The sequence below is a fragment of the Emys orbicularis genome, chromosome 3 (assembly GCF_028017835.1).
Source record: "Emys orbicularis isolate rEmyOrb1 chromosome 3, rEmyOrb1.hap1, whole genome shotgun sequence".
Taxonomy (NCBI): Eukaryota; Metazoa; Chordata; order Testudines; family Emydidae; genus Emys; species Emys orbicularis.
The window spans coordinates 209,534,632-209,558,764 of record NC_088685.1 but is presented as its reverse complement, the minus strand read 5'-3'; the positions used below and the strand labels follow the sequence as shown (position 1 = coordinate 209,558,764).

Sequence of the window (24,133 nt, the reverse complement as noted above, 5' to 3'; positions counted from 1 at the left end):
TTAAATATTGCACTAAACGTTTTTGTAATGCAGCAAAATTACGTATTTCACTGTTATCAGAACTAACTAAATCCTGGTGATATTTAATTCTATAGTGAACAGTACCATGAAATTCTGCAGCAACAGAGACCATGTTACATATTTTATAACAGCCCAAGTTTACTAGCGTTTAGGGCACACTGCAAGGTCCATCTTTTGTTCCTGGAATATCAGGAGCTGAGAAACTGGTAGGGTCAAGAAGTTGTTGGAGGGAGACACTAGTGGTGATTTTGTTAGTGGAGTAATTAAAATTTTTCTTAAATATGTTGGAGGATGGTATTACATGCTACCAGCAGGGCCGGTGCAACCACTAGGCGAAGTAGGCGGCCGCCTAGAGCACCTAGTGGTTGAGGGCGCCTAAAAGCCCACTCAGGCGAGGAGGTGGAGTGGAGATGTTCTAGGGCGGGGGGGGGGCGGGGAGGGCCACCCGCAGTAACGGGGGGGGGGGGGGCGCGGCGGGCGCACACAGGGGAACCGCTCCCTGCCCCAGATCACCTCTACTCTGCCTCCTCCGCTGAGCACACAGCCCCCGCTCTAATTCTCCTCCAATCAGCACCGCAAACCTGGGAGGGGAGGAGAATTAGTGTGGCGCTGGCATGCTCAGCGGAGGAGGCGGAGCGGAGGTGAGCTGGGGCAGGCTCCCCAGGCAGGGTTAGCTGCCGCGGGGGGGGGTGGTGGGGGGGAGGAGAGGGCTCCCCAGGCGGGGTTGGTGGTGGGTGGGGTTAGCTGCCATGGAGGGGGGCTCCCCGGGCAGGGTTAGCTGCAGGGGGGGGTTGCTGCTGCGAGGGGGGGCCTCCCCGGGCGGGGGGGCGGTAGGCTCCCCTGGTGGCGGGCGGGGTTAGCTGCCGCGGTGGGCGGGGGGAGGGAGGGGGCGGCGGCGCACCGGCCCTGGCTACCAGTGATGCCTTTATACATAATAACTTCCCTGTGAAAATCCTATGTGATGAATAGCGCTCTCAAGTATTTGAAAATCTCAACTTTCAGTTTCTAAGAATAAACAAAATTGATTGGAAAATAAACATTTCAATGACAATATAAATTCTTACAAACGTTTTTATCTGCTGCCTTATATTAGTACATACCATTGTGATCTTTTAATTTCAAGGCAGTCACATGAGCCAGCTAAAGATCACCAAAAAAAAAAATATTAAATTAACAAGTATACTTTTATCTGTAGAGACTGTACTATTTTGGTAAAGAACAATTAGATTTTTCCTTCTGAATTCCCTTACATTTGTTTTTAAAAGTTTAAAAGTCTGCCAAACATGCAGTTCTGGTAGGAAGACAGACAAAAAATTCTAATACACGTATCTATTTTCTTTCCAACTTGCCTATTTTAAGATTTTAGGGAGAAAGTATATATAAATTATCCAACCAAATACTTACAAGTGGACAGGGAGATAAGGATAGAATTTAAAGTTAAGATGTGTAAGGCACATTATGAAAATGTACTTTCTCCTTATGTACTCAGTTTGCAAATGGCCATAACATGCATCCATGAAAACTCATCTAATCTGTCTGTATACTTTCTGTTTGTAGTGGGGCCCAGAGTACAGAGGGCTGACCACAGTTTATGGGATGGGGCCATGTATCTGACTTAAAATACGGTGGGGCTTAGGCTGACACCCTGCAACCATTCAATTTTCTCTTCGAGGCTGAAGGAGAAAATTAGGTAATTTAAGAAAATAAGAGTACCTAAAATTCTTGTTTCAGCCACATCTTTCCTTGACTCTGAAATAAGCAGTTTCACCCCCGTTTTCAACTCTCATGCTTCCCAGACTCATCTCCGGTTCTCTATTTTTCCAGAAATAGAATGCCCCCATGGTATCCATAGTGACAGGCCAATATCCTACTCTCCAATTCTGCCTGACAAGGTTAGATTGGATTATGCATCATTCCTAAACTTTGCCCTCAACTGCAAGCGTCTGTCTAGATTAAGCCAGGATTATCTGATCTACCCTCGATGTCTTTTCCTAATGCAGACAACCCCCCAAATAGCAAATATAGTTTTTATATCCCTTCTTTGGCAAAGATTCTGAACTATCAGCTTTAAATGACTTCTAACACCATCTTCAGGCTATTCTATTTTTTTTAACTCATATTGTTGTAATACTCAATGTTAATGGGTCATCATCTGGGTCTGTTTAGTATGCTGTTCCACTTTTCCACCCAGTGTATGAGAGTTATAAGGACAGAACAAGTTGAAAACAAAGTAGCATTCGATCAGAAAAGCTATTTGATTGATCACAACAGTAAAAATACCTTTAAAAATCCTGTTAACGTGAAAAAAAAAAAAAAAACCTAGTGCCAGATTTTTAGAGTTACTGAGTACCCTCAGCTTCCATTAACTTCTATGCAAGATGCGAATACTTAGCACTTCTGAAAATTAGGCCCTGGACCTCATCTTCAGTATATTCGGAGTATCATGGTAGTGATACTACAGATATGGCCATTAAATTTTAAACCCCCTACTCCCAATCCCTTATATCTTTCTCCAAGAATATCCCTTTTTATTAAGTTTTTGGGGAAGTAAAGGAGATCCACTTAGTCATCTACAACTAAGAGGTAATTTTTTGTGCTCAGTAATTCATATGGCTTAATATTTAAACTCCCATCTTGATATATAGCTAGTCTTCCATAAGGAATGCTCTGTGCTAAATTTGAAAAAAAAAAATATACAGTCAAATGCTTTTAAATTACTTATTGTGTAGTACATTCAGAGCAGCAGCAAGAGCTCTCTCAGACCGTAACTATTTCAAAATGAAGGTCTGACATCCTGTTTTAATACAAACATCTACTGTGCAGCAACATACCAAACTAGCCTACCATGACATTACCTTTAATAATTGCAGTTGGTCATATGAAAGTTCTTTTACTGGGATCTCAAACAATTCCAATGGCTCAGCATCGAATTTCTTGGAAAAAATATGTATTTGACATTAAATGTTGAAAATGCACTAGAAAGTATGATAAGCAATATACTTTTATTTCAAGACAGACATCACTAAAGCATTTAGCCAAGCACACTGACAAATATGTTGTTTACCACTGATAACGTTAAAATGGCACTTTATCTATTTATGGATGAGAAGACCAGTTTTCAAAAGTGGCAGCATGGGCACCATGATGTGCAAAACAGTAACTAACTGTCTTAACGCACTTAGTTAAGGCAAAAGTAAGATTTGCAAGCACAATTTAGGACTTAATTTTCAAGTGGTGACCTATGCACTAGGCTGTTGCTGTACGTTATTAAAAATCCTTGTAACTGCCTACATTTGTTCATTTTAAAAAGATTAATTTATTGATGTTACTCTGCATTCAACTTGAAGTTCACAAGATGGAAAGTGTACAATAAAAATTCTAAAACCCCAAACACCTCATTTGACAACCCTTCCAAATTTTTGTTTTGAACATCTCAAAAACAATGATAAAGAGAACACGTCCTGGTTTTCATATGTCATCCTAGTGTCCCAAGAACTTTTCAAGACATCTGTCCCCATTTTTCATTTCAAATGTTCTCCCCTTCCAACTATAAAGTTTTTGTTCAGGCATTGCTATACTGATTTAAGATGTTTTGTACACCCATTACATTAATCACATACTGAGTGCACATTTCATGCCAACCACAGTTCAAGGCCAAAGCTTGTCATGTGTCAGGGGACAATATTGCAAGCTGACTATGAGGAGTTAATAACCCAGTCTACTCAGTGAAAAACACTTGCTCAAGCTTTCCAGGGGAAAGGGGGTGCAGATCTGGCAAGTTCTCCACCTTCACTTCCTTCTTCTCTATGGCTGTCAAAATGTAGAGAAGAGGAAAGCAAGGGGAAGACGTAGAATTCAGCCTACCTGACCTGTTCTGCTGACCCATGTGGACAGAGCCAATGAGAGAATGTGGTGCACTCAAGCATTTTGTGACAAACTCTGACACAAAAGTGCCCCATTTTTATTATGAAATCGATAGTCACCTTTTTCATAAACAATATTCAATGGTCTGTATGCTATGAAACTTGGAGGTTTAAGAGAAATTCTACAAGTCTGCTGTAAGATTGATAGAAATTCACTAAAGAGAGCACAATCAGTATGCACAACAGTGTTGCTCATCCAATGAGTCACATACAGGGGCCTCGAGAATCTTACCCTTACTGTGAGAAAGCAGTAGAAAGAATTGTTTTGGCAGGTGACTGAAGAAGCAGCTTGCTTCCAGGACCTTTCTTCCTGCTACTATCACTTCTGCCCTGGCTCCATCCTTTCTGGCCTACCACTCAACCCCGGAGCAGTTCTTCAGCCCCAATTTTCCTCCCCACAAAAGGAAGTATTTCAGATCACATATCTGAAGGGCCCCTAATGTCAAGATAAAGAATTACTATTAAATTAGCTCATCTTTTGCGGTATATTTTCATGCAAAACCATAATTTCCAATATATTAAGATTGTATTGTTTGTTTCCATTCCATACTTTTTCTGAGTTACTGAACTATTTTTACAAGACACCTTGGAATTTCAGTCAAATAATTTGAGTTCCAGTAATTGTCACACTAACAACAGAAATATGGCCAGCACATTCATATATACCTTTTTCATAGCCATACAACAAGTAAGATCGTGATATACAACAGGCACATGATCCTTAGAAAGATGTACATCAAATTCCACAAATGCTGCTCCCTGCAGAGAAGAAAGAAAGAACTGCATATAAGAACGAGAGAGCTCAGAAGAAAGTTTTCAAATGTATAAATTTTATATATAGCATGTCAACTGAAATACAATAACTACAGTAGCTGATAAAAGTTAGAGTTCAATACAGCATTGTAGGGAACTATTGGTTATATATTGACCAAATTCTTCAGTTCAACAACTGATAAACAATGTACAGAAAAAAATATTGAAATAACCAGTATGCAAGTCTGATAGCTATTATTTATTCAATCTCTTAAGGGTTCAAGTGTGTGTCAGAGTATTATGCACTCTTCACTGAAGAAAAACCATGAGAGGAGATACGCTTCATATACTGAAATTTACATGCCTTTCCCTGCTCTGACATATAAGCGAAGGTCTGCTCGAAGGTGTGATTCGAGATACTGAAATTGCTGATGAGCATATCAGTTAAAAACTAAAGCAACATCAAATAAATAAATGTAACCTATTTGGATTGAGCTAAATTGTTATATTTTTATGTTATTATATAAAAGCACTTAGAAAGTTTGTTCCTTTTAAAGAAGAAAGCTGAAGAACAACATGTGCTGCTTTTATTAAAAAAGTCAACTGAAGGGCAGTTTTATTTTTGGTTGATTAAAGAGGAATTGTTCAGAAGTAAATCAAGTCCTCTGAAGGTAGCACTCATCAAATTCCCACACCTGGATCATATGTTCTCTCTCCATTAGCTTTAGAAGCTAAATAGAAAGTCCAGGACATTTCCACTCCTCCTCTCAGAAGGCTTATTTGTACAGTACCTTCACAGAATTAATTTTTTTAATTTTCCCTACATCCAATGCTTCAGAGGACTGAAAGACAGGATCCTGAACTACAGACCACTGCTGGTTTTCTCTCCATTGGTAATTCCTGTGTTCCCGTCATGGTCGTCTAACTGTTTCTTACTCTAGCCACCAAGAGAACATCGGTACAGGTGGATCAGTGGAGAATAAAATAGAATTAGAGCCAATTTCCATTTCTTGAGGCTTAGTTTCATAGAAAGACCACATCTCCTCCACTGGACTAAACAGGAACTTTGTTTTAAGTGAATGACTAGTATCAGCGTTGGCTAACAAAAATCCCTAACTCTAAGGGAAGAAGTTACTCACCTTGTGCAGTAACAATCGTTCTTCGAGATGCATGTCCCTGTAGGTGCTCCACTATAGGCATGTCTGCATCCCTACACTGCTGATCGGAGAACTTTGGTAGCGGGGTCCGTTCAGCCCATGCATGCACAGTCTCCTCCCCCTTGTATGGTCTGCCACAAGGCTAACCAGCGTTGTGCAGGCGACCTTCCTCCTCCGCAGTTCCTTCTCTACTGTGGAGTTTATTATGAGAACTCCTAAGTAGAGGGGAGGAGGGTGGGTCGTGGAGTACCCACAGGGACACACATTTCAAAGAATGATCACTACTGCACAAGGGAAGTACCTTCTTCTAGTAATGTCCCTATAGATGCTCCACTGTAGGTGACTCCTGTGCAGTATCCCCCACTGGAGGCTGGGACTTCAGAGTCAAATATATTATGGATGATAGTACCCTGGCGCCAAATCTGGCATCTGCAGCAAAGTCCCCTAGGATGGCATAGAGTTCTGCAAAGGTATATGCAGATGTCCAGGTAGTTGTTCTGCAGATGGTGACTAGCTGGGCTTCAGAGACGGAACACACCCTGCAGAGACAATCGTCCAGGTATGGGTAAATCATAATATCCTGGGAATGTAGGTGGGTTGCTATTACTGAGAGAACCTTGGAGAATACTCTGGGGACTATCTCCTCTACTTCAGCCTCTTGTTCCTCTCTTAATGGTTCAGGGGACTTGGATGCCCTTGATGTAGCAGCCGAAGGAGGGTGTCTCCGTGGCTCTTGATAGGCCATGCTAGAGCTATAGGAGGCATAATGTCTGTGTGTCCGACAACAGTCCAAGTAGGGCCATTGAGAAGGTGGGAAGTGGCCTGATAGGTACCATGGCTGCCCATAGCAGGGAGGCTGCAGATCAGAGGGGCAGTACAGTTGAGGTCCATACTGGAAATGGGTAACGTAGGGTGGGTGAGAAGAGTGGCAAGAGACAACATTCTCTTGCTCACTATCCAACTCCGTGCTTGAAAATGGGGGTGCATGACATGATGTTGCCTCCAAGTCTGGAGCTCTGGGTGGACTTGTACTGGGGCCCCAGTAGCAAGTAGAGGTTAATCCAGTAGAGCAGGTTATGAGATGCCTTATGCTTGTCCAGACCTTTAAGTGTCTGACACATACCAGAAGTCCTGTGGTGCTAAAGATGTCATTACTGGTGGTGGTTGACGGTGCCAAGATGTCTGTACCAAAGGAGTCTGATGTGGACCGGATAGTGTAGTCCATCGGTGTCTAGTGTGCCAAAGACCGTACCAACGTAGGCTGAAGAAGCCTTCCCCATGGCAGATTCTCTGGATTTCTCGCGCCCTGTTCATACCAATGATTCCTTGCCTGTGCCCATATGGTCCTTATGCAGCCCAACAAGCTCTGTCGAGTTGGTACTGTGCGAGCTTTGAGTACCAGACTTAGATGGTTTCGGTGCTGTCGGTACTGATAATATTGAGCGAGCCAGAGATTGTTTCCAGCTCGGTTGGGGCTCACAGTGGGGACTCACTGCCCTTTTCTTAAAGGCCTTGTGTGAGTGGCTCATGGTTGCCTTCTTGGGCTCACTACCCTTAGATGTAGAGGGCTGTGGTGAGGCTTCCCACCTTCTGGGGTCTTGGCACGGCTCTGAGGGTGGTTGAAGGGCCACCTCCATTAGGAGAAGCCTGAGTCTCAGTTCTCTATCCTTTCTGAATCTGGGCTTCAGTTGTTGGCATAAAAACCACACTTCTGGGGAATGTGGTCCTCTACCAGACAGTGGACACACTGAGAGTGACTGTCAGTCATTGGGATGGAGTCCTTGCAACTGAGACATTCTTGAAGCCCACACTGAACTGGGCATACCCTGTCCAGGGGGGTTGAAGAAAGACCATTCTATGCATCCGAAGAAGTGGGCTGTAGCCCACGAAAGCTTATGCTCAAATAAATTTGTTAGTTTCCAAGGTGCCACAAGTACTCCTGTTCTTTTTTCTAAATAAAGCGTAGGTTGTTTTTTTTTAGGGGGGGGGGAGGGAAGATAAAGGAGAAAAGAAAGGGAAGGGAAGCTCCAAAAAGGTAGCTAAAAATTAACAATTCTAAAGAAGATAAGATCCGCTAATGGACAGCGAAAGCTCCCTTGCTAGCCCAGGTGGTTGAGAAGGAACTGAGAAGAGTTTGTCCACGCAACTCTGGTTAGCCTCATAACAGAGCGGGGGGGGGGAGTGGGGGGGGCAAGGAGGAGGAGGAGGAGGGGGAGGAGGAGGAGGAGGAGGAGGAAGAGGGGATGGTGTGGGGGAGGCAGGCATGCAGAGGCAAAACAGACACAGCTATCAAAAAGTTCTCCAATCGGCAGTGCAGGGACACAGAAACCTACAGAGGAGCACCCATAGGGACACTACTCAAAGAATAATAAATCAGACTTTCCTTAAAAGTCCTTAACATGAACCTGTAGTACATCTGCACTGCAACATCCCTGAAGTAGGCAATGAAACCTGCTCTGCTGCATACTATAAGCACTGACATGGCATTCAGACAGCAAGTTAACCATGCCACAGCAGAAAGTAATGCACAGAAATCACCTTTCAACTACAGACTTCTGAGAGCGCACAGTGACAAGGAAGCGATAAACTATCAGAAAGGTCAAGAAAGGTCTGCTCCTAGCAGACTTTCAAGGATGTAAAATGCCAAGAATCTATCTCACAGCAGCATCTCCTCAAGAGCCTCACCTCATTCTCAGTGTGAAAAAGGGAGCGGGACAAGACATCTCATAACCTGCTTACCACCTTCCTTTCAGTCCCCGAGTCCATTAACACTTCCTTCATCTTAGGCTGTGTCTACACTGCCACTTTCAGCGCTAAAAGACATTCCGGGTGTTTGTTTTTTAAATCGCCAGGAGCACTCTCCGCCAGTGATAAAGCATGTCTACACCGCCCACGTCACATGGTAGTACTGCCGCGGCCGCGCTTTAACATGGGTAGTGTACACATACCTATCCTCTGATCAAGATCTTTGGACAGGAAAGTCTGAATGCAACCTCAGACTAAATGGCAGAATATCTGCACCGTGAATTCTAAATGAATATCCCCCAAATTAACCATCCAACCTTAAAAAAGTCAGAGGTACTAGTTCTCATTGAAGACAAGTAAAAATTAGATTTCAAATATGTGTTTTCAAAATATCAAACACATTTTGAAAAAATTAAAGATTTAATTTTTCAAACTCATCTCCAAAATGTCTTTTCCAATTAACCTCCAAGGCCATAATCCTTAAAAGATTTATGCAAATCAACTTCATATACCTGACCAGTCCCCACCGGATGAAATCCTGGCCCTACTGAAGTCACTGTGAATTTATCCATGGATTTCAGAGCCAGAATCTTGCCTATTGCCTTCAGTGGGCTACTAACATGCTTAAAGTTACTCATTACATGTGAGTCTGTAGGATTTGAGGTTAGCTCTCTAAAGTTCTCCATGTGTTAGAAGCAACATCTGCAAATTTTAAGGTGGAAAGGTATGTTTGAGGATAAAAGTCTAAAGTGAGCTTATAAAAGAAAGTAACAACCATGCCTATGGAGTTGCTATTAAAGTTCCATATTTTGTGTATTTGACTATTCTTTTCTTTTCACTTAAGATTTTCCTGACTGAATTGCTGAATCACTAGATCCTTAACACAACATATCAGATGTATTTTTACAAATAGCTTGTTTCCATATACACCCACACATACATGGCTAGCAGCACTCCGCAGAGAAGCAATAGTGTTCTCCTGAACTTTAGCAAGTCTGAAATAGAAACAGAGGAAAAAATTGTTAGGAGTAAGACAGTGCACACGCACACACATGAGTACCTATCAGCAATTTTAGTTTTAAAGGAACACTCACATTTAGAATAAAACACACTTAAAATCGGCTACAAGTTTTTCATAAAAATTGACCTGGCAAACCTATTTACACAAGTGGATACCTACAAAAATGAAGTATGTGGGACTAGACAAAATATCACAATTCAGGTACACATTTACTTACCTGGTAGTTGTTGTAGAGTTTCCTGCGCCCCTATGTCCAACATCTAGTGTTGTTCTTGGTCTCCAGTATTTAGCATATGAAGCTTCCATATCACAACTGTATCCCGATATCGGCTTTATAATCATGTAGTCCACTATAAAGAAAACAAACGCATTGTTTTGAATGTCATAAAAAGGTGATGGTTTTAAGTAAAGCAGTCTGGCTATATCTCTGGAGCTGATTCAGAGCCACTGCACTTGAGAATTTACTGCAAGTCTACAGAATTTCCTGATGTACAGTAACTATGCACACATGCCAGGAAATTATCTTTAAATACCACCACAGCCATCTTAAAGTGAAAAAAAGAAATTAAATAAGTTAATTTCTAAGGCCTGGTCTACACTATGATTTTAGGTCGAATTTAGCAACGTTACCTCAATTTAACCCTGGACCCGTCCACACAACGAAGCCCTTTTTTTCGACTTAAAGGGCTCTTTAAATCAATTTCTTTACTCCACCTCCGACAAGGAGATTAGCGCTGAAATCGGCCTTGCCGGGTCGAATTGGGGTAGTGTGGACGCAATTTGACTGTATTGGCCTCCGGGAGCTATCCCAGAGTACTCCATTGTGACCGCTCTGGACAGCGCTCTCAACTCAGATGCACTGGCCAGATAGACAGGAAAAGGCCTGCGAACTTTTGAATTTCATTTCCTGTTTGGCCAGCGTGGCGAGCTGATCAGCACAGGTGACCATGGAGAGCTCATCAGCAGAGGTTACCATGGAGTCCCAGAATCGCAAAAGAGCTCCAGCATGGACCGAACGGGAGGTACTGGATCTGATCGCTGTATGGGAGCCGAATCCGTGCTAGCTGAACTCCGTTCCAGTAAACGAAATGCCAAAACATTTGAAAAAGTCTCCAAGGGCATGAAGGACAGAGGCTATAACAGGGACTCGCGGCAGTGCCGCGTGAAAATTAAGGAGCTCAGGCAAGCCTACCAAAAAAACCAGAGGCTAACGGCTGCTCCGGGTCACAGCCCCAAACATGCTGCTTCTATGATCAGCTGCATGCCATTCTAGGGGTGCAGCCACCAGTACCCCAACCCTGTGCTTTGACTCCGTCAATGGAGTAGGACGCAACACGGAAGCGGGTTTTGGGGACGAGGAAGATGATGAGGAGGTTAAAGATAGCTCACAGCAAGGAAGCGGAGAAACCGGTTTTCCCAACAGCCAGGATCTGTTTCTCACCCTGGACCTGGAGCCAGTAACCCCCGAACCCACCCAAGGCGGGCTCCCGGACCCTGAAGGCAGAGAAGGGACCTCTGGTGAGTGTACCTTTGTAAATATTAGACATGGTTTAAAAGCAAGCGTGTTTAATGATTAATTTGCCCTGGCATTCACGGCCAGTACAGCTACTGGAAAAGTCTGTTAACGTGTCTGGGGATGGAGCGGAAGTCCTCCAGGGACATCTCCATAAGCTCTCCTGGATGTACTCCCAAAGTCTTTGCAAAAGATTTCTGGGGAGGGCAGCCTTATTCCATCCTCCATGGTAGGACACTTTACCACGCCAGGCCAGTAGCACGTAGTCTGGAATCATTGCAGAACACAGCGTATGGTCCCAGTGTTTGCTGGCATTCAAACAACATCCGTTCCTTATCTCTGTGTTATCCTCAGGAGAGTGATACCATTCATGGTCACTTGGTTGAAATAGGGTGATTTTATTAAGGGGACATTCAGAAGTGCCCGTTCCTGCTGGGCTGTTCGCCTGTGGCTGAACAGAAATGTTCCCTGCTGTTAGCCACGCGGTGGGGGGAGGGGTGAAGCGATCATCCCAAAGAATTGGGGGTGTGTGGGGGGGCGCTAGTTGGGTTTCTGCTGCACACTAACCCGCAAACTGCAGCCCCTCCTTTTAAATTGTCAACCCATTTTAAATGGCCAACCCAACAGCCGCTTGATATGGGAAATGAGGGTGCTGCTGTTTGAAACCATTCCCACATGTTATGAAGGTTAAAGAAGCCAAAAGACTGTGGCTTACCATGGCTGCCTGCAAGCCGAGTTCTGTTGCCCGGCCCTGCATGAGTGATCTCACACAGCAAACCGGCAGGCCCTCCCTCAATAAGAGGCAAAATGTAACCTTGTAACGAAAGCACATTTGCTATGTAATGTTAACAGCAAGGTTTACCGTGAAAGAGTGTACCCATTGTTCTATAAAATGTGTCTTTTTAACTACCACTCTCCTTTTTTTCCCCTCCACCAGCTGCATATGTTTCTCCTTCCCAGAGGCTAGCGAAGACTAGAAGGCGAAAAAAACCACACTCGGGATGAAATGTTCTCTGAGCTCATGCTGTCCTCCCACACTGACAGAGCACAGCAGAATGCGTGGAGGCAGACAAATGTCAGAGTGCAGGAAAGCACAATATGAACGCGAGGAGAGGTGGCGGGCTGAAGAGAGTAAGTGGCGGGCTGAAGATGATAGGTGGCATCAGCTTGCTGACAGAAGGCAGGAGTCAATGCTCAGGCTGCTGGAGGATCAAACTCATATGCTCCAGCATATGGTTGAGCTGCAGGAAAGGCAGCAGGAGCAGACTGCCGCTACAGCCCCTATGTAACCAACAGCCCTCCTCCCCAAGTTCCATAGCCTCCTCACCCAGATGCCCAAGAACGCGGTGGGGGGGCCTCCGGCCACTCCACCCCAGAGGATTGCCCAAGCAACAGAGGGCTGGCATTCAATAAGTTTTAAAGTTTAAGTTTTAAAGTGCAGTGTGGCCTTGTCCTTCCCTCCTCCCCCACCCCACCCGGTGCTTCCCTCCTCCCCCACCCCCCCGGGCTACCTTGGCAGTTATCCCCCTATTAGTGTGATGAATTAATAAAGAATGCATGAATGTGAAGCAACAATGAATTTATTGCCTCTGCAAGCGGTGATCGAAAGGGGGGAGGGGAGGGTGGCTAGCTTACAAGGAAGTAGAGTGAACCAAGGCGGGGGGGGGGGGGCTTCATTAAGGAGAAACAAACAGAACTTTCACACTATAGCCTGGCCAGTCATGTAACTGGTTTTCAAAGCTTCTCTGATGCACACCGCGGCCTCCTGTACTCTTCTAACCGCCCTGGTGTCTGGCTGCGCGTAATCAGCGGCCAAGCGATATGCCTCAACCTCCCACCCCGCCATAAACGTCTCCCCCTTACTCTCACAGATATTGTGGAGTGCACAGCAAGCAGTAATAACAATGGGAATATTAGTTTCACTGAGGTCTATCCGAGTCAGTAAACTGCGCCAGCGTGCTTTCAAACGTCCAAATGCACATTCTACCACCATTCTGCACTTGCTCAGCCTATAGTTGAACAGCTCCTGACTACTGTCCAGGCTGCCTGTGTATGGCTTCATGAGCCATGGCATTAAGGGTTAGGCTGGGTCCCCAAGGATAACTATAGGCATTTCAACATCCCCAACGGTTATTTTCTGGTCTGGGAAAAAAAGTCCCTTCCTGCAGCTTTTGAAACAGACCAGAGTTCCTGAAGATGCGAGCGTCATGTACCTTTCTTGGCCATCCCACGTTGATGTTGGTGAAGTGTCCATTGTGATCCACCAGAGCTTGCAGCACCATTGAAAAAGTACCCCTTTCGGTTTATGTACTCACTGGCTTGGTGCTCCGGTGCCAGATAGACGGCACCCATATCCCTATCGCCCCACCATAGTTAGGGAATCCCATTGCAGCAAAGCCATCCACTATGACCTGCACATTTCCCAGAGTCACTACCCTTGATATCAGCAGCTCATTGATTGCGTTGGCTACTTGGATCACAGCAGCCCCCACAGTAGATTTGCCCACTCCAAATTGATGCCTGACTGACCAGTAGCTGTCTGGCGTTGCAAGCTTCCACAGGGCTATTGCCACTCGCTTCTCAACTGTGAGGGCTGCTCTCATCTTGGTATTCTGGTGCTTCAGGGCAGGGGAAAGCAAGTCACAAAGTTCCATGAAAGTGCCCTTATGCATGCGAAAGTTTCGCAGCCACTGGGAATCATCCCAGACCTGCAACACTATGCGGTCCCACCAGTGTGTGCTTGTTTCCCGGGCCCAGAATCGGCGTTCCACGGCCTGAACCTGCCCCATTAACACCATGATGTGCACATTGCCAGGGCCCGTACTTTGTGAGAAGTCTATGTCCATGTCTAGGTCCTCATCACTCTCGTCACCGCGCTGCCGTCGCCTCCTCGCCTGGTTTTGCTTTTGCAGGTTCTGATTCTGCATATATTCCAGGATAATTCGCGTGGTGTTTACAGTGCTCATAATTGCCGCGGTGATCTGAGCGGGCTCCATGATCCCAGTGCTATGGCGTCTGCGCTGAAAAAAGGCGCGAGACGATTGTCTGCCGTTGCTCTGACGGAGGGAGGGGCGACTGACGACATGGCTTACAGGGAATTAAAATGAACAAAGGGGGTGGCTTTGCATCAAGGAGAAACACAAACAACTGTCACACAGAATGGTCCCCTCAAGGATTGAACTCAAAACCTTGGGTTTAGCAGGCCGTTGATTTCACGGAGGGAGGGGGGGGGGGGGGAAGCAAAATGAATACAAAACAAATTGGGTCTATTTCTTGTTTTGATCCACTCCATCTATCTTTTACATCTTAGGCTGGCAGCAGATGGTGCAGTACGACTGCTAGCCATCGTCATCTCCTGGCTGCTCGCCAGAAGATGGGAATGACCTGGCTGAGTCACTCCCATGTCTGCCCAGGTGCTCCTGACCGACCTCACTAAGGTTGGCTAAAAGAGCACCCAGGAGTAAGATGACGATGGATACCAGTCGTAATGCACCGTCTGCTGCCAAAAGGCAATGAGCTGCTGCTGTGTAGCAATGCAGTCCCACGTCTGCCAGCACCCAGGAGACGTACGGTGACGGTGAGCTGAGTGGGCTCCATGCTTGCCGTGGTATGGCGTCTGCACAGGTAACCCAGGAAAAAAGGCGCGAAACGATTGTCTGCCGTTGCTTTCACGGGGGGGGGGGGGGGGGGCTGACAACATGTACCCAGAACCACCCGCGACACTGCTTTTGCCCCATCAGGCATTGGGATCTCAACCCAGAATTCCAATGGGCGGCGGAGACTGCGGGAACTGTGGGGGGGAGGGATAGCTCAGTGGTTTGAGCATTGGCCTGCTAAACCCAGGGTTGTGAGTTCAATCCTTGAGGGGGCCACTTAGGGATCTGGGGCAAAATCAGTACTTGGTCCTGCTAGTGAAGGCAGGGGGCTGGACTTGATGACCTTTCAAGGTCCCTTCCAGTTCTAGGAGATGGGATATCTCCATTAATTAAAAAAATATATTAAATTAAATTAAAAATGCTCCGGAATTTGACGCTAGGTACTGTGGACTTACTATACAGCAGACTTCATGCACTTAGAGCATTTTGTGCGGGGACACACACTGTATAAAAACTATTTCTAAAAAACCGACTTCTATAAATTCGACCTAATTTCATAGTGTAGACATACCCTAACACATTAGGCTATGCATTCTGAAATCATTGGATTAAATGGCCAAACACAGCACTTTAAACAAAATTGTCAGTCTAATTTTAAGGTAGTTTATGTTGAAGTTCTTGTTTTGTATCAACCATACCTCTTACTTTTCCAAGGGTTTTTCTTGAATTTCTGCTCATAATAGGAAGTGTGAGAATTCCAGCACTCTTTCCCAGTTCTGCAATCATGGAAGATAAGAGGCATGCAGTACCCACATGGCCTGGAAGTTCATCTCCTTGTAATACTCTTTCGCTTAGATCTTCCTAAAAATGACAAGTATTAGGTTTTCTTTTTAAAAACAGAATGAGACATTAAATTATGGCTATATGTATGAATGACAATATAAACACTCCATAGTCATGTAAACTCTGCCTGACGAGCAAATGTAGACAAGCACTGATATAAAATGAAGCATACCCCTCTAGTGTGCTTTATTATGAGATCCTTCCTTTTAAACTCAAATGTACCTGTGTTACACACAAACCTGATCTCATTGTTATTGTAAATTATCAGAAATATGAAATCCAAATTTGATAGAACTGTAGAGAAAAAAAGTTATTTAAGAGACCCTTACAGAATTTCAGCCACTCTTTTGGTTTGCAGAGTTTATTTTGGCTTTATGACATACAAAGCCCAGTATCTTATTCAGGACTTATAGTTAAACTAGGTTATTAAATATATGATTACACTATATATAGTATTTTTCTGGGGGAAAGAAAAGGTCAAAGGGTATGCAGACAAAAAGGACAGTTACCTGTTCCATAACGCGTTCTTCGAGATGTGTTGCTCATGTCTATTCCACAGTAGGTGTGCGTGCTCACCACGTGCACCGGTGCCGGAAGTTTTTCCCTCAGCAGTACCCATAGGGGGAGCGCTGCTGCGACCCCTGGAGTGGCGCCACTATGGAGCGCTATAAGGGGAGCCGTGCGCTCCCCCCACCCTCAGTCCCTTCTTGCCGGACCAACTCCGACAGTGGGGAAGGAGGGCGGGATGTGGAATAGACATGAGCAACACATCTCGAAGAATGCCAGTTACGGAACAGATAACTGTCCTTTCTTCTTTGAGTGCTTGCTCATGTGTATTCCACAGTAGGTGATTACAAGCTATGTGTGATGGAGGTGGGTAGGAGTTTATGGATCCCCCGGCTGGAGCACAGCCCTACCGAAAACAGCATCATCCCTGGCGTGGGAGACTATCGCATAGTGCGACGTGAACGTGTGTACTGAGGACAGATAGCGGCCCTACACATGTCCTGGATAGGGACGTGGGCCACAAAGGCAGCCGACGAGGCCTGAGCCCTTGTCGAGTGAGCCCTTATGATAGGTGGTGCGGGAACCCCTGCTAGGTCGTAGCATGTCCGGATGCACGACGTGATTCACCGAGACAGTCTCTGGGTGGAGATCGGTTGGCCCTTCATGTGCTCTGCCGAGGCAACAAAGAGTTGCGATCACCTACAGAATGGCTTAGTCCGCTCCAGGTAAAAGGCAAGCGCCCTGTGCACATCGAGAGTATGGAGGCGGCGTTCCTCGTTAGAAGCGTGTGGCTTAGGGCAGAGGACAGGTAGGAAGATGTCCTGATTCATGTGAAAGGTGGAGACCACCTTGGGGAGGAATGCAGGGTGTAGGCGGACTTGTGAAAGACTGTATAAGGGGTGGTCGCAGGTCAGGGCCCTAAGCTCCAAGACCCGCCGGGCTGATGTGATGGCCACAAGGAAGGCTACCTTCCAGGAAAGGTGAGAACACGAGCATGTGGCCAGGGGTTCGAACGGGGGCCCCGTGAGGCGGGACAGCACCAAGTTTAGATCCCACTGAGGGACAGGCGTTCTAGCATAAGGGAAGGACCGGTCTAGCCCTTTGAGGAAACGCCCGGTGATGGCATGGGACAAAACCAAGCAGCCCTGAACTGGCAGATGGAACGCCGAAATAGCCACCAGGTGCACCCTGACAGAGGAAGGGGCCAGGCCTTGAGTCCTAAGGTGAAGAAGGTACTCAAGGATAAGCTGCAGTGGGGCAGACGTTGGGGAAGCACCCCGCTCACCCGCCCACCTGGAGAACCTGGACCATTTTGCCAGGTAGGCTCAGCGTGTGGATGGCTTCCTACTTTTGAGGAGGACACGCCTGACCCCCTCCGAACACCCTCTCTCCTCCGCATTTAGCCATTGATCAGCTAGGCTGTCAGATGGAGAGCGTCCAGATTGGGGTGGAGGAGGCAGCCCTGGTCCTGGGAGAGGAGGTCCTGGCGGAGCGGCAACAGCCGGGGAGGGGCCACGAGTAAGCCTAGGAGGGTCTCGTACCAATGCTGCCGGGATCAAGCTGGGATGATTAGGACGACACGTGCTTTGTCCGTTTTTACTTTCTCCAGGACCTTGGCAATGAGGGGAAATGGGGGAAAAGCATAAAGAAGTTGGCCCGACCATGACAGGAGGAAGGCGTCTGAGATCGCGTTCCTCCCCACTCCCCCCCTGGAACAGAACCTGTGGAAAATGGCGGTTCTGCCTGGTCACAAACAGGTCTACTTGGGGAGAGGTCCACGCTCGGAAGAGCTAGGGAGTGACCTCCGAGTGGAGCGACCACTCGTGATGGGAGGAGAAAACCCTGCTCAGGCGATCGGCCTGTGTGTGGTTGACGCCTGGCAGATGGAAAGCCTTCAGGGAGATGTCGTGGGCTATACAAAACTCCCAGAGGTTGAGGGCTTTCAGGCAGAGGGCCGAGGACCGCATCCCGCCTTGCCTGTTGATGTAAAACATCTTGGCGGTGTTGACCGTGAGTACTCTGAACACCTTGCCGGCTAATCGTATCGCCCTGAGCTCCCTGACGTTTATGTGAAGGGACAGCTCCTCGGCTACCACATCCCTTGGGTCTGAGAGTTCCCTAAGTGGGCTCCCCAGCCCAGGTCCGACGCGTCGGACACTAGGTCTAGTGACGGGGTGGGGTCCCAGAAGGGAATTCCCTGGAGCATATTGTCCAGGCAGGACCCACCATTGAAGCGTGGTGATCACCCGTGCCGGTACTGAGAGGACCTTGTCTAGTTTGTCCCGAGCCTGGGAGAACTCTGAGGCCAACCAGAGTTGGAGGGGCCTCATCTGAAGCCTGGCGTGGCGGACCACGTATGTGCACACCGCCATGTGGCCCAGGAGCTGTGACTGAGGCTATAAGCCCCCTCAGGGTCAGGAACCTGTCCATGGGAAGGGAGGCTGTGGCCTTGGAGGGATCCAGGAGAGCGCCTATGAATTCTATGCGCTGCACCGGGACCAATGTTGACTTGGCCTCATTTACTAGGAGGCCCAGTTTGACACACGTGGCCAAGAGCAGGTCCACATGGATCTGAACCTGGGATCAGGAGGTGCCCTTGAGCAGCCAGTCATTGAGGTAGGGGAATATTTGTACCCCTTGACGTCTGAGGTAGGCCGCCACTACCGCCATACACTTTGTGAATACCCTGGGCACGGTGGACAGGCCAAAGGGAAGGACCGCAAACTGGTAATGGTCCTGTCCCACTAGGAAATGGAGGAAGCGTCTGTGCCCCTCGAATATGTGGATATGAAAGTAAGCATCCTGGAGGTCCAGGGCCGCATACCAATCACCAGGGTCCAGGGAGGGTATGATACATGCCAGGGAGACCATGCGGAACCGGCATTTTGCCATGAACCGTTTGAGGCCTCGCAGATCCAGGATGGGTCTGAGTCCCCCTTTCGCCTTGGGGACCAGGAAGTAACAGGAGTAGAGCGGGACTACCTTTGAGGTGGTTTTTTCCTGAGTTTTGGACCTCTTGTAGGCGGGCTCGTATCTAGGCTGAGGCACAGGAACGGAGGCTTGCGACTTGGGCTTTTCCTTGGGTGGAACGTAGAGCCCGAGGGTTTGAAGGGTCCTTCACGCCATGGTGCCTCACATCCGTTTGTTCCACGAACAGGTCCTTGCCGTCAAAGGGAAGATCCTGCGTCACAGACTGCGCCTCCATGGAGAGCCCGGACAGCAGTAGCTATGATGCCCTGCACATGGACACAGCCGAGGCCATGGACCGAGCAGCTGTGTCAGCCACATCCGACGCTGCCTGCAGAGCAGCTTTTGCGGCAGCGGCGCCCTCCTCCACCAGCGCCTTAAAATCCTTCCTTTCACGCTCCGGAAGGGAGGGTTCGAATTTCGGCAGTGATCCCCACAAGTTAAACTCATAACGACTGAGGAGGGCCTGGTGGCTGGCACCAGCTGGTCGGGTTGGCCCGGCTGGGTCATAGGGTGCTGCGTGCGGGACGAGGTCGGTGCCATGCGAACGGTAGGTGCGGTGGTGCCGAGCACGAGGTCTGCCATGGTATCTGGACTCCGGCGTAGAGGAACAGTGCCGCCTCGAGCTGCTGCTAGTCAAGACGCTTCGACGCCTGGATCCATGACTACGTGGAGCTGGTGATCCCCGCCGGGAGTCACGAGCTCGGTACCTTGACGAGCGAGAGTCGGAGCGTGACCGGCGACGGTGGCCGTGTCGGGAGTGGCTCCTGTAGCTCCTCCTAGAGTGGGAGCGTCTGTGGCATCGGTGCCTGTCCCGCAGATACCCGGTACTCGGCGTGGAGCGGTGCCTGGAGCTCTGCTCCGATGGCACCCTACCAGACAGCCTGGAGGACGACGAGAGCGGAGGTTGGGGGCTGTGCTCTGACAGGACACGGGGTGACGAACGAGCCCGAGAGCGGTCCCCTGACCGGGATCTGCATCGGTCGGCGTTGGCTGCCAAGATCCCAGTGGCTGCTTGCCTCTAGAGCGGGGTCCGGGTGCCGGCGGTGCCCTGGGTACCTGCAGGGTCATATCATCTTTGGACGCCTGCAGGGCCTCCGGTGTCGAAGGCATGCGGACTTCAGCCAGAGAGGTCTGAGTCGACGCAACCGGGCTGCTCCGCTCGACCTGAGTCAGCGCTCTAGAGCCCGGGGGAGGGGGAGTGGGGGGGAAAGAAGAGAGAGAGACTGGGGCTGCCCGACGTGGATCTAGCGTCTCCCCGTGCCTTCTCTCAACGCTTCTGAGACAACGAGGCCTTCCTCTGCTTTTTCGATGGGGCGCAGTGCCGACCACTGGAAGGTGTTGGGGGGGGTTGCTGCACGCCGTCGACAAAGTACCCGGTGCCGATTCCGCTCGGTGCACCGGGGTAGGAGCCAGTGTCGACTCCATGAGAAAGGCCCGAAGTCGAATGTCTCTCTCTTTTTTCGTCCTGGGCTTGAAGGACCTGCAGATTTTACAGCGGTCGCTTAGATGGGATTCGCCCAGGCAGCGGAGACAGTCGGTGTGCGGGTCACTTCTGGGCATCGAACGTCTACAAGGCTCGCATGATTTAAACCCTGGGGCCCGGGGCATACCCCGGCCCGAACTCTAGCTAAACTAGAACTTTTAACGGACTAACTGAAACAGGTACTACTGAACAAGACGAGATTTGGAATGAGCTGCAGCAAAGCTGGAGCAAGTAGTTCCGATGCACCTTCACTGGCAGCAAGAAGGAACTGAGTGTGGGGGGAGTGTGCGGCTCCCCTTATAGCGCGCCATAGTGGCGCCACTCCAGGGTCGCAGCAGCGCTCCCCTATGGGTACTGCTGAGGAAAAAAACTTCTGGCACCGGTGCACATGGCGAGCACGCACACCTACTGTGGAATAGACATGAGCAAGCACTCAAAGAAGAACCATAGTTTAAACTCATCCAAAGAATTCTAAAATCAATTTCAATAAGGATATTTCATTTTGTACATCTACTGAAGTCGTCATTCTTTAATCTTCGAGAACATTTATGGTCAGATGTTTTATAGAAGATATTGGTAACTTCAAACTCACGTTTCCACTTAAAGGTAAAAACCTTCGCTGTTTCTCAAGTGATGGCAAAAGTTTCTTTTAAAATGTATATTTGCAAATATTTTGTATCTAACTGCAAACCTTCATATAATAACCGCTTGATATTGTTATATGAATAGTATGTAGAAGTATAGCACGGTCATTTGATGCTAAACTAATTACTAATTCAGGAATCTATTTAAATATAGAATATTTATATTAGTATAAAATTAATTACTGACAGTGCCCAAGCAAATGCTCATCCACTTTTGGAAGACAAGAATTCTCTCTCCAAACTCTGTTAAGAGTCAATGACGTTTTAATTATTGAAGCTGAAGACTTTATAAGAGCTATTTAATTTTTAAAAACTGTTTGAGGACTCACACAACGTAAGAAACAGGAGTATTTGGACTTCTTAAAAATATAATTATATATTCCCTGTCAAAATCTAATAAAACAAAGACTGACAGAAAGTGGACTAAATAAAAAAGAAACTTTTGAAAGTTAGTTTTTAACTCATCCGAATCTTTCCTGCTACAAAAATACAGAAAACTAAAGAAATGTTGTATATGTATTAACAAACTATATATTCTTAAAGATGAAGGGGCTCCTAGATCTACCATGAAGACATGAAACCAATTAAAGGGTGACAGCAATCAACCTGGAATCTAAACAAGCTTACAGAGGTGTTCTCCTTCCTATTTCTGTAAAATTATAAGAGAAAAGATTCTGGAGTGAGTACCCCTCACACACATCCTGTTACTCTGCTTAGACAGCAAGCACTTTGCAACTCATCCTGTCCATCTCTACAAACAAGCTGCCACAAACACATAAGAAAAACAGAGCAGACTCAAAAAGAAACCAACCCAAGGAAAAATCGTCCCAAAACTTCAACATGGACTGGTGAGAGAAAGTTAACTAAGACACTGTCAAACTATTAGATTTAAAAAAAAACAAAAAACCCTCTTGTAATGATTTTGTTGGAATAGTGAAATGCTGTTGTAACTTAAAATACTAGCAGTTTTACTCCTGCTAATCACTAAGTGGTTAGTCCATGTATTCCTGGACAGGAGATAGATGATAAACATTGGTAAACAGAAATAGTGGGAGTTATGTGGATTTAAGGTTCTTAATAATGGTTAACTGGCCTCTCTCAAGACAAGCTCCTTAAATGGCTTCTTCTAAGTAACTGATTTAAATATCTTCTTTGATTTCATAGACAGTTACAGTTGCTTCTTTACCAACTATAAACAGATTGGCTATTTATTAATAACCAGCAGGTACACCTGCCCTGAAACAAATTATTTTGACCATCTATAAACATTTAGTTAACTACAAAAGAGTCACAATATATTGTTGATACGGAAGAGATTGTAATGGAAGTAACCAGTTTATCACTTGCTCTCTTGTCACTTGCATTTTGTTTAATGCTTTCTTTTTGGTAATAAAATAGCCCTGGTTAACAACAGTGATTATTTTGCTTGGTCTTATATCACAGGGACTCCTAAGGTATGTAAAGAACCCCTTGACTAAATAGTGGGACCCATACCCCTGAGTTGCAGTAAGTGAAACAATTAGGAAGAACTGGCCTACTATTTCTTTCTTTTCTGGACTAGTGGCTCTCAACCTTTTCAAACTACTGTACCCCTTTCAGGAGTTGTCTTGAGTACCCCCAAGTTTCAACTCACTTTAAAAAAAACGGTTACTCACCTTTGTAACTGTTGTTCTTCGAGATGTGTTGCTCATATCCATTCCAATTAGGTGTGCGCGCGCCGCGTGCACGATCGTCGGAGAATTTTCTATCCTAGCAACACCCGGTGGGTCGGCTGGCGAGCCCCCTGGAGTGGTGCCTTCATGGCGCTGGATATATACCCCAGCCGACCCAGCGCCCCCTCAGTTCCTTCTTGCCAGCTACTCCGACAGTGGGGAAGGAGGGGCGGGTTTGGAATGGATATGAGCAACACATCTCAAAGAACAACAGTTACAAAGGTGAGTAACCGTTTTTTCTTCTTCGAGTGCTTGCTCATATCGATTCCAATTAGGTGACTACCAAGCCTTACCTAGGCGGTGGGGTCGGAGTGAGACATCGCTGAGTGCAGAACCGCTGATCCAAATGCAGCATCATCTCTAGACTGCTGTACAAGCGCATAGTGAGCGGCGAAGGTGTGAACCGATGACCAAACCGCCGCTCTACAAATGTCATGGATCGGGACGTGAGCCAGAAAGGCAGTCGAGGAGGCTTGGGCCCTCGTGGAGTGGGTGGTGAGGCGCGGCGTCGGGGCACCGGCCAAGTCGTAGCAAGCACGAATGCAGGACGTGATCCAAGAGGAAATACGTTGCGAGGAGACCGGTAAGCCTTTCATCCGGTCAGCCACTGCAACGAAGAGTTGCGTTGTCTTCCTAAACGGCTTTGTACACTCAATATAGAAAGCAAGGGCCCTGCGTACGTCCAAGGAGTGCATACGCTGGTCTTGACACGTGGCGTGCGGCTTAGGATGGAAGACCGGGAGAAATATATCCTGGTTCACATGAAAAGCTGATACCACCTTGGGAAGAAAGGCAGGGTGGGGGCGAAGCTGCACCTTGTCTTTATGGAAGACTGTGTATGGAGGCTTGGACGTGAGCGCTCTGATTTCAGAAACACGCCTTGCTGAAGTGATGGCTACAAGGAAGGCTGTCTTCCAAGATAGGTAAAGGAGTGAGCAGGTAGCCAATGGCTGGAACGGGGGCCCCGTGAGCTTGGAGAGAACCAGGTTAAGATCCCACGCCGGAACCGGTTGACGCTGCTGTGGGTATAGGCGGTCTAAGCCCTTGAGGAATCTGACGACCATCGGGTTAGAGAAGACCGAGGAAGCATGTTCTCCTGGGTGGAACGCCGATATAGCAGCCAGGTGCACCCTGACCGAAGATATCGCCAGGCCCTGCTGTTTTAGGGATAGGAGATATTCAAGTATAAGTGGGAGCGACGCCTGCAAGGGGGGCGTGGCCCGCTGCTCGCACCAACAGGAGAAG

At 47.2% G+C, this 24,133-nt stretch overlaps 1 protein-coding gene across 1 annotated transcript in view; it reads right to left on the bottom strand.

Moving 5' to 3' along the window:
• The window catches only part of GPCPD1 (glycerophosphocholine phosphodiesterase 1), a 75,280-nt gene that overhangs the window by 13,718 nt on the left and 37,429 nt on the right, over positions 1–24,133 (bottom strand). Inside the window, exons 9-14 of the mRNA XM_065401576.1 lie at positions 15,428–15,590; positions 9,838–9,970; positions 9,540–9,594; positions 4,611–4,703; positions 2,877–2,954; positions 1,122–1,161 (exon numbers count right to left, since the gene is read on the bottom strand). Coding sequence (XP_065257648.1) covers positions 1,122–1,161; positions 2,877–2,954; positions 4,611–4,703; positions 9,540–9,594; positions 9,838–9,970; positions 15,428–15,590 — 562 coding nt within the window. The remainder of the gene's footprint in view (positions 1–1,121; positions 1,162–2,876; positions 2,955–4,610; positions 4,704–9,539; positions 9,595–9,837; positions 9,971–15,427; positions 15,591–24,133) is intronic.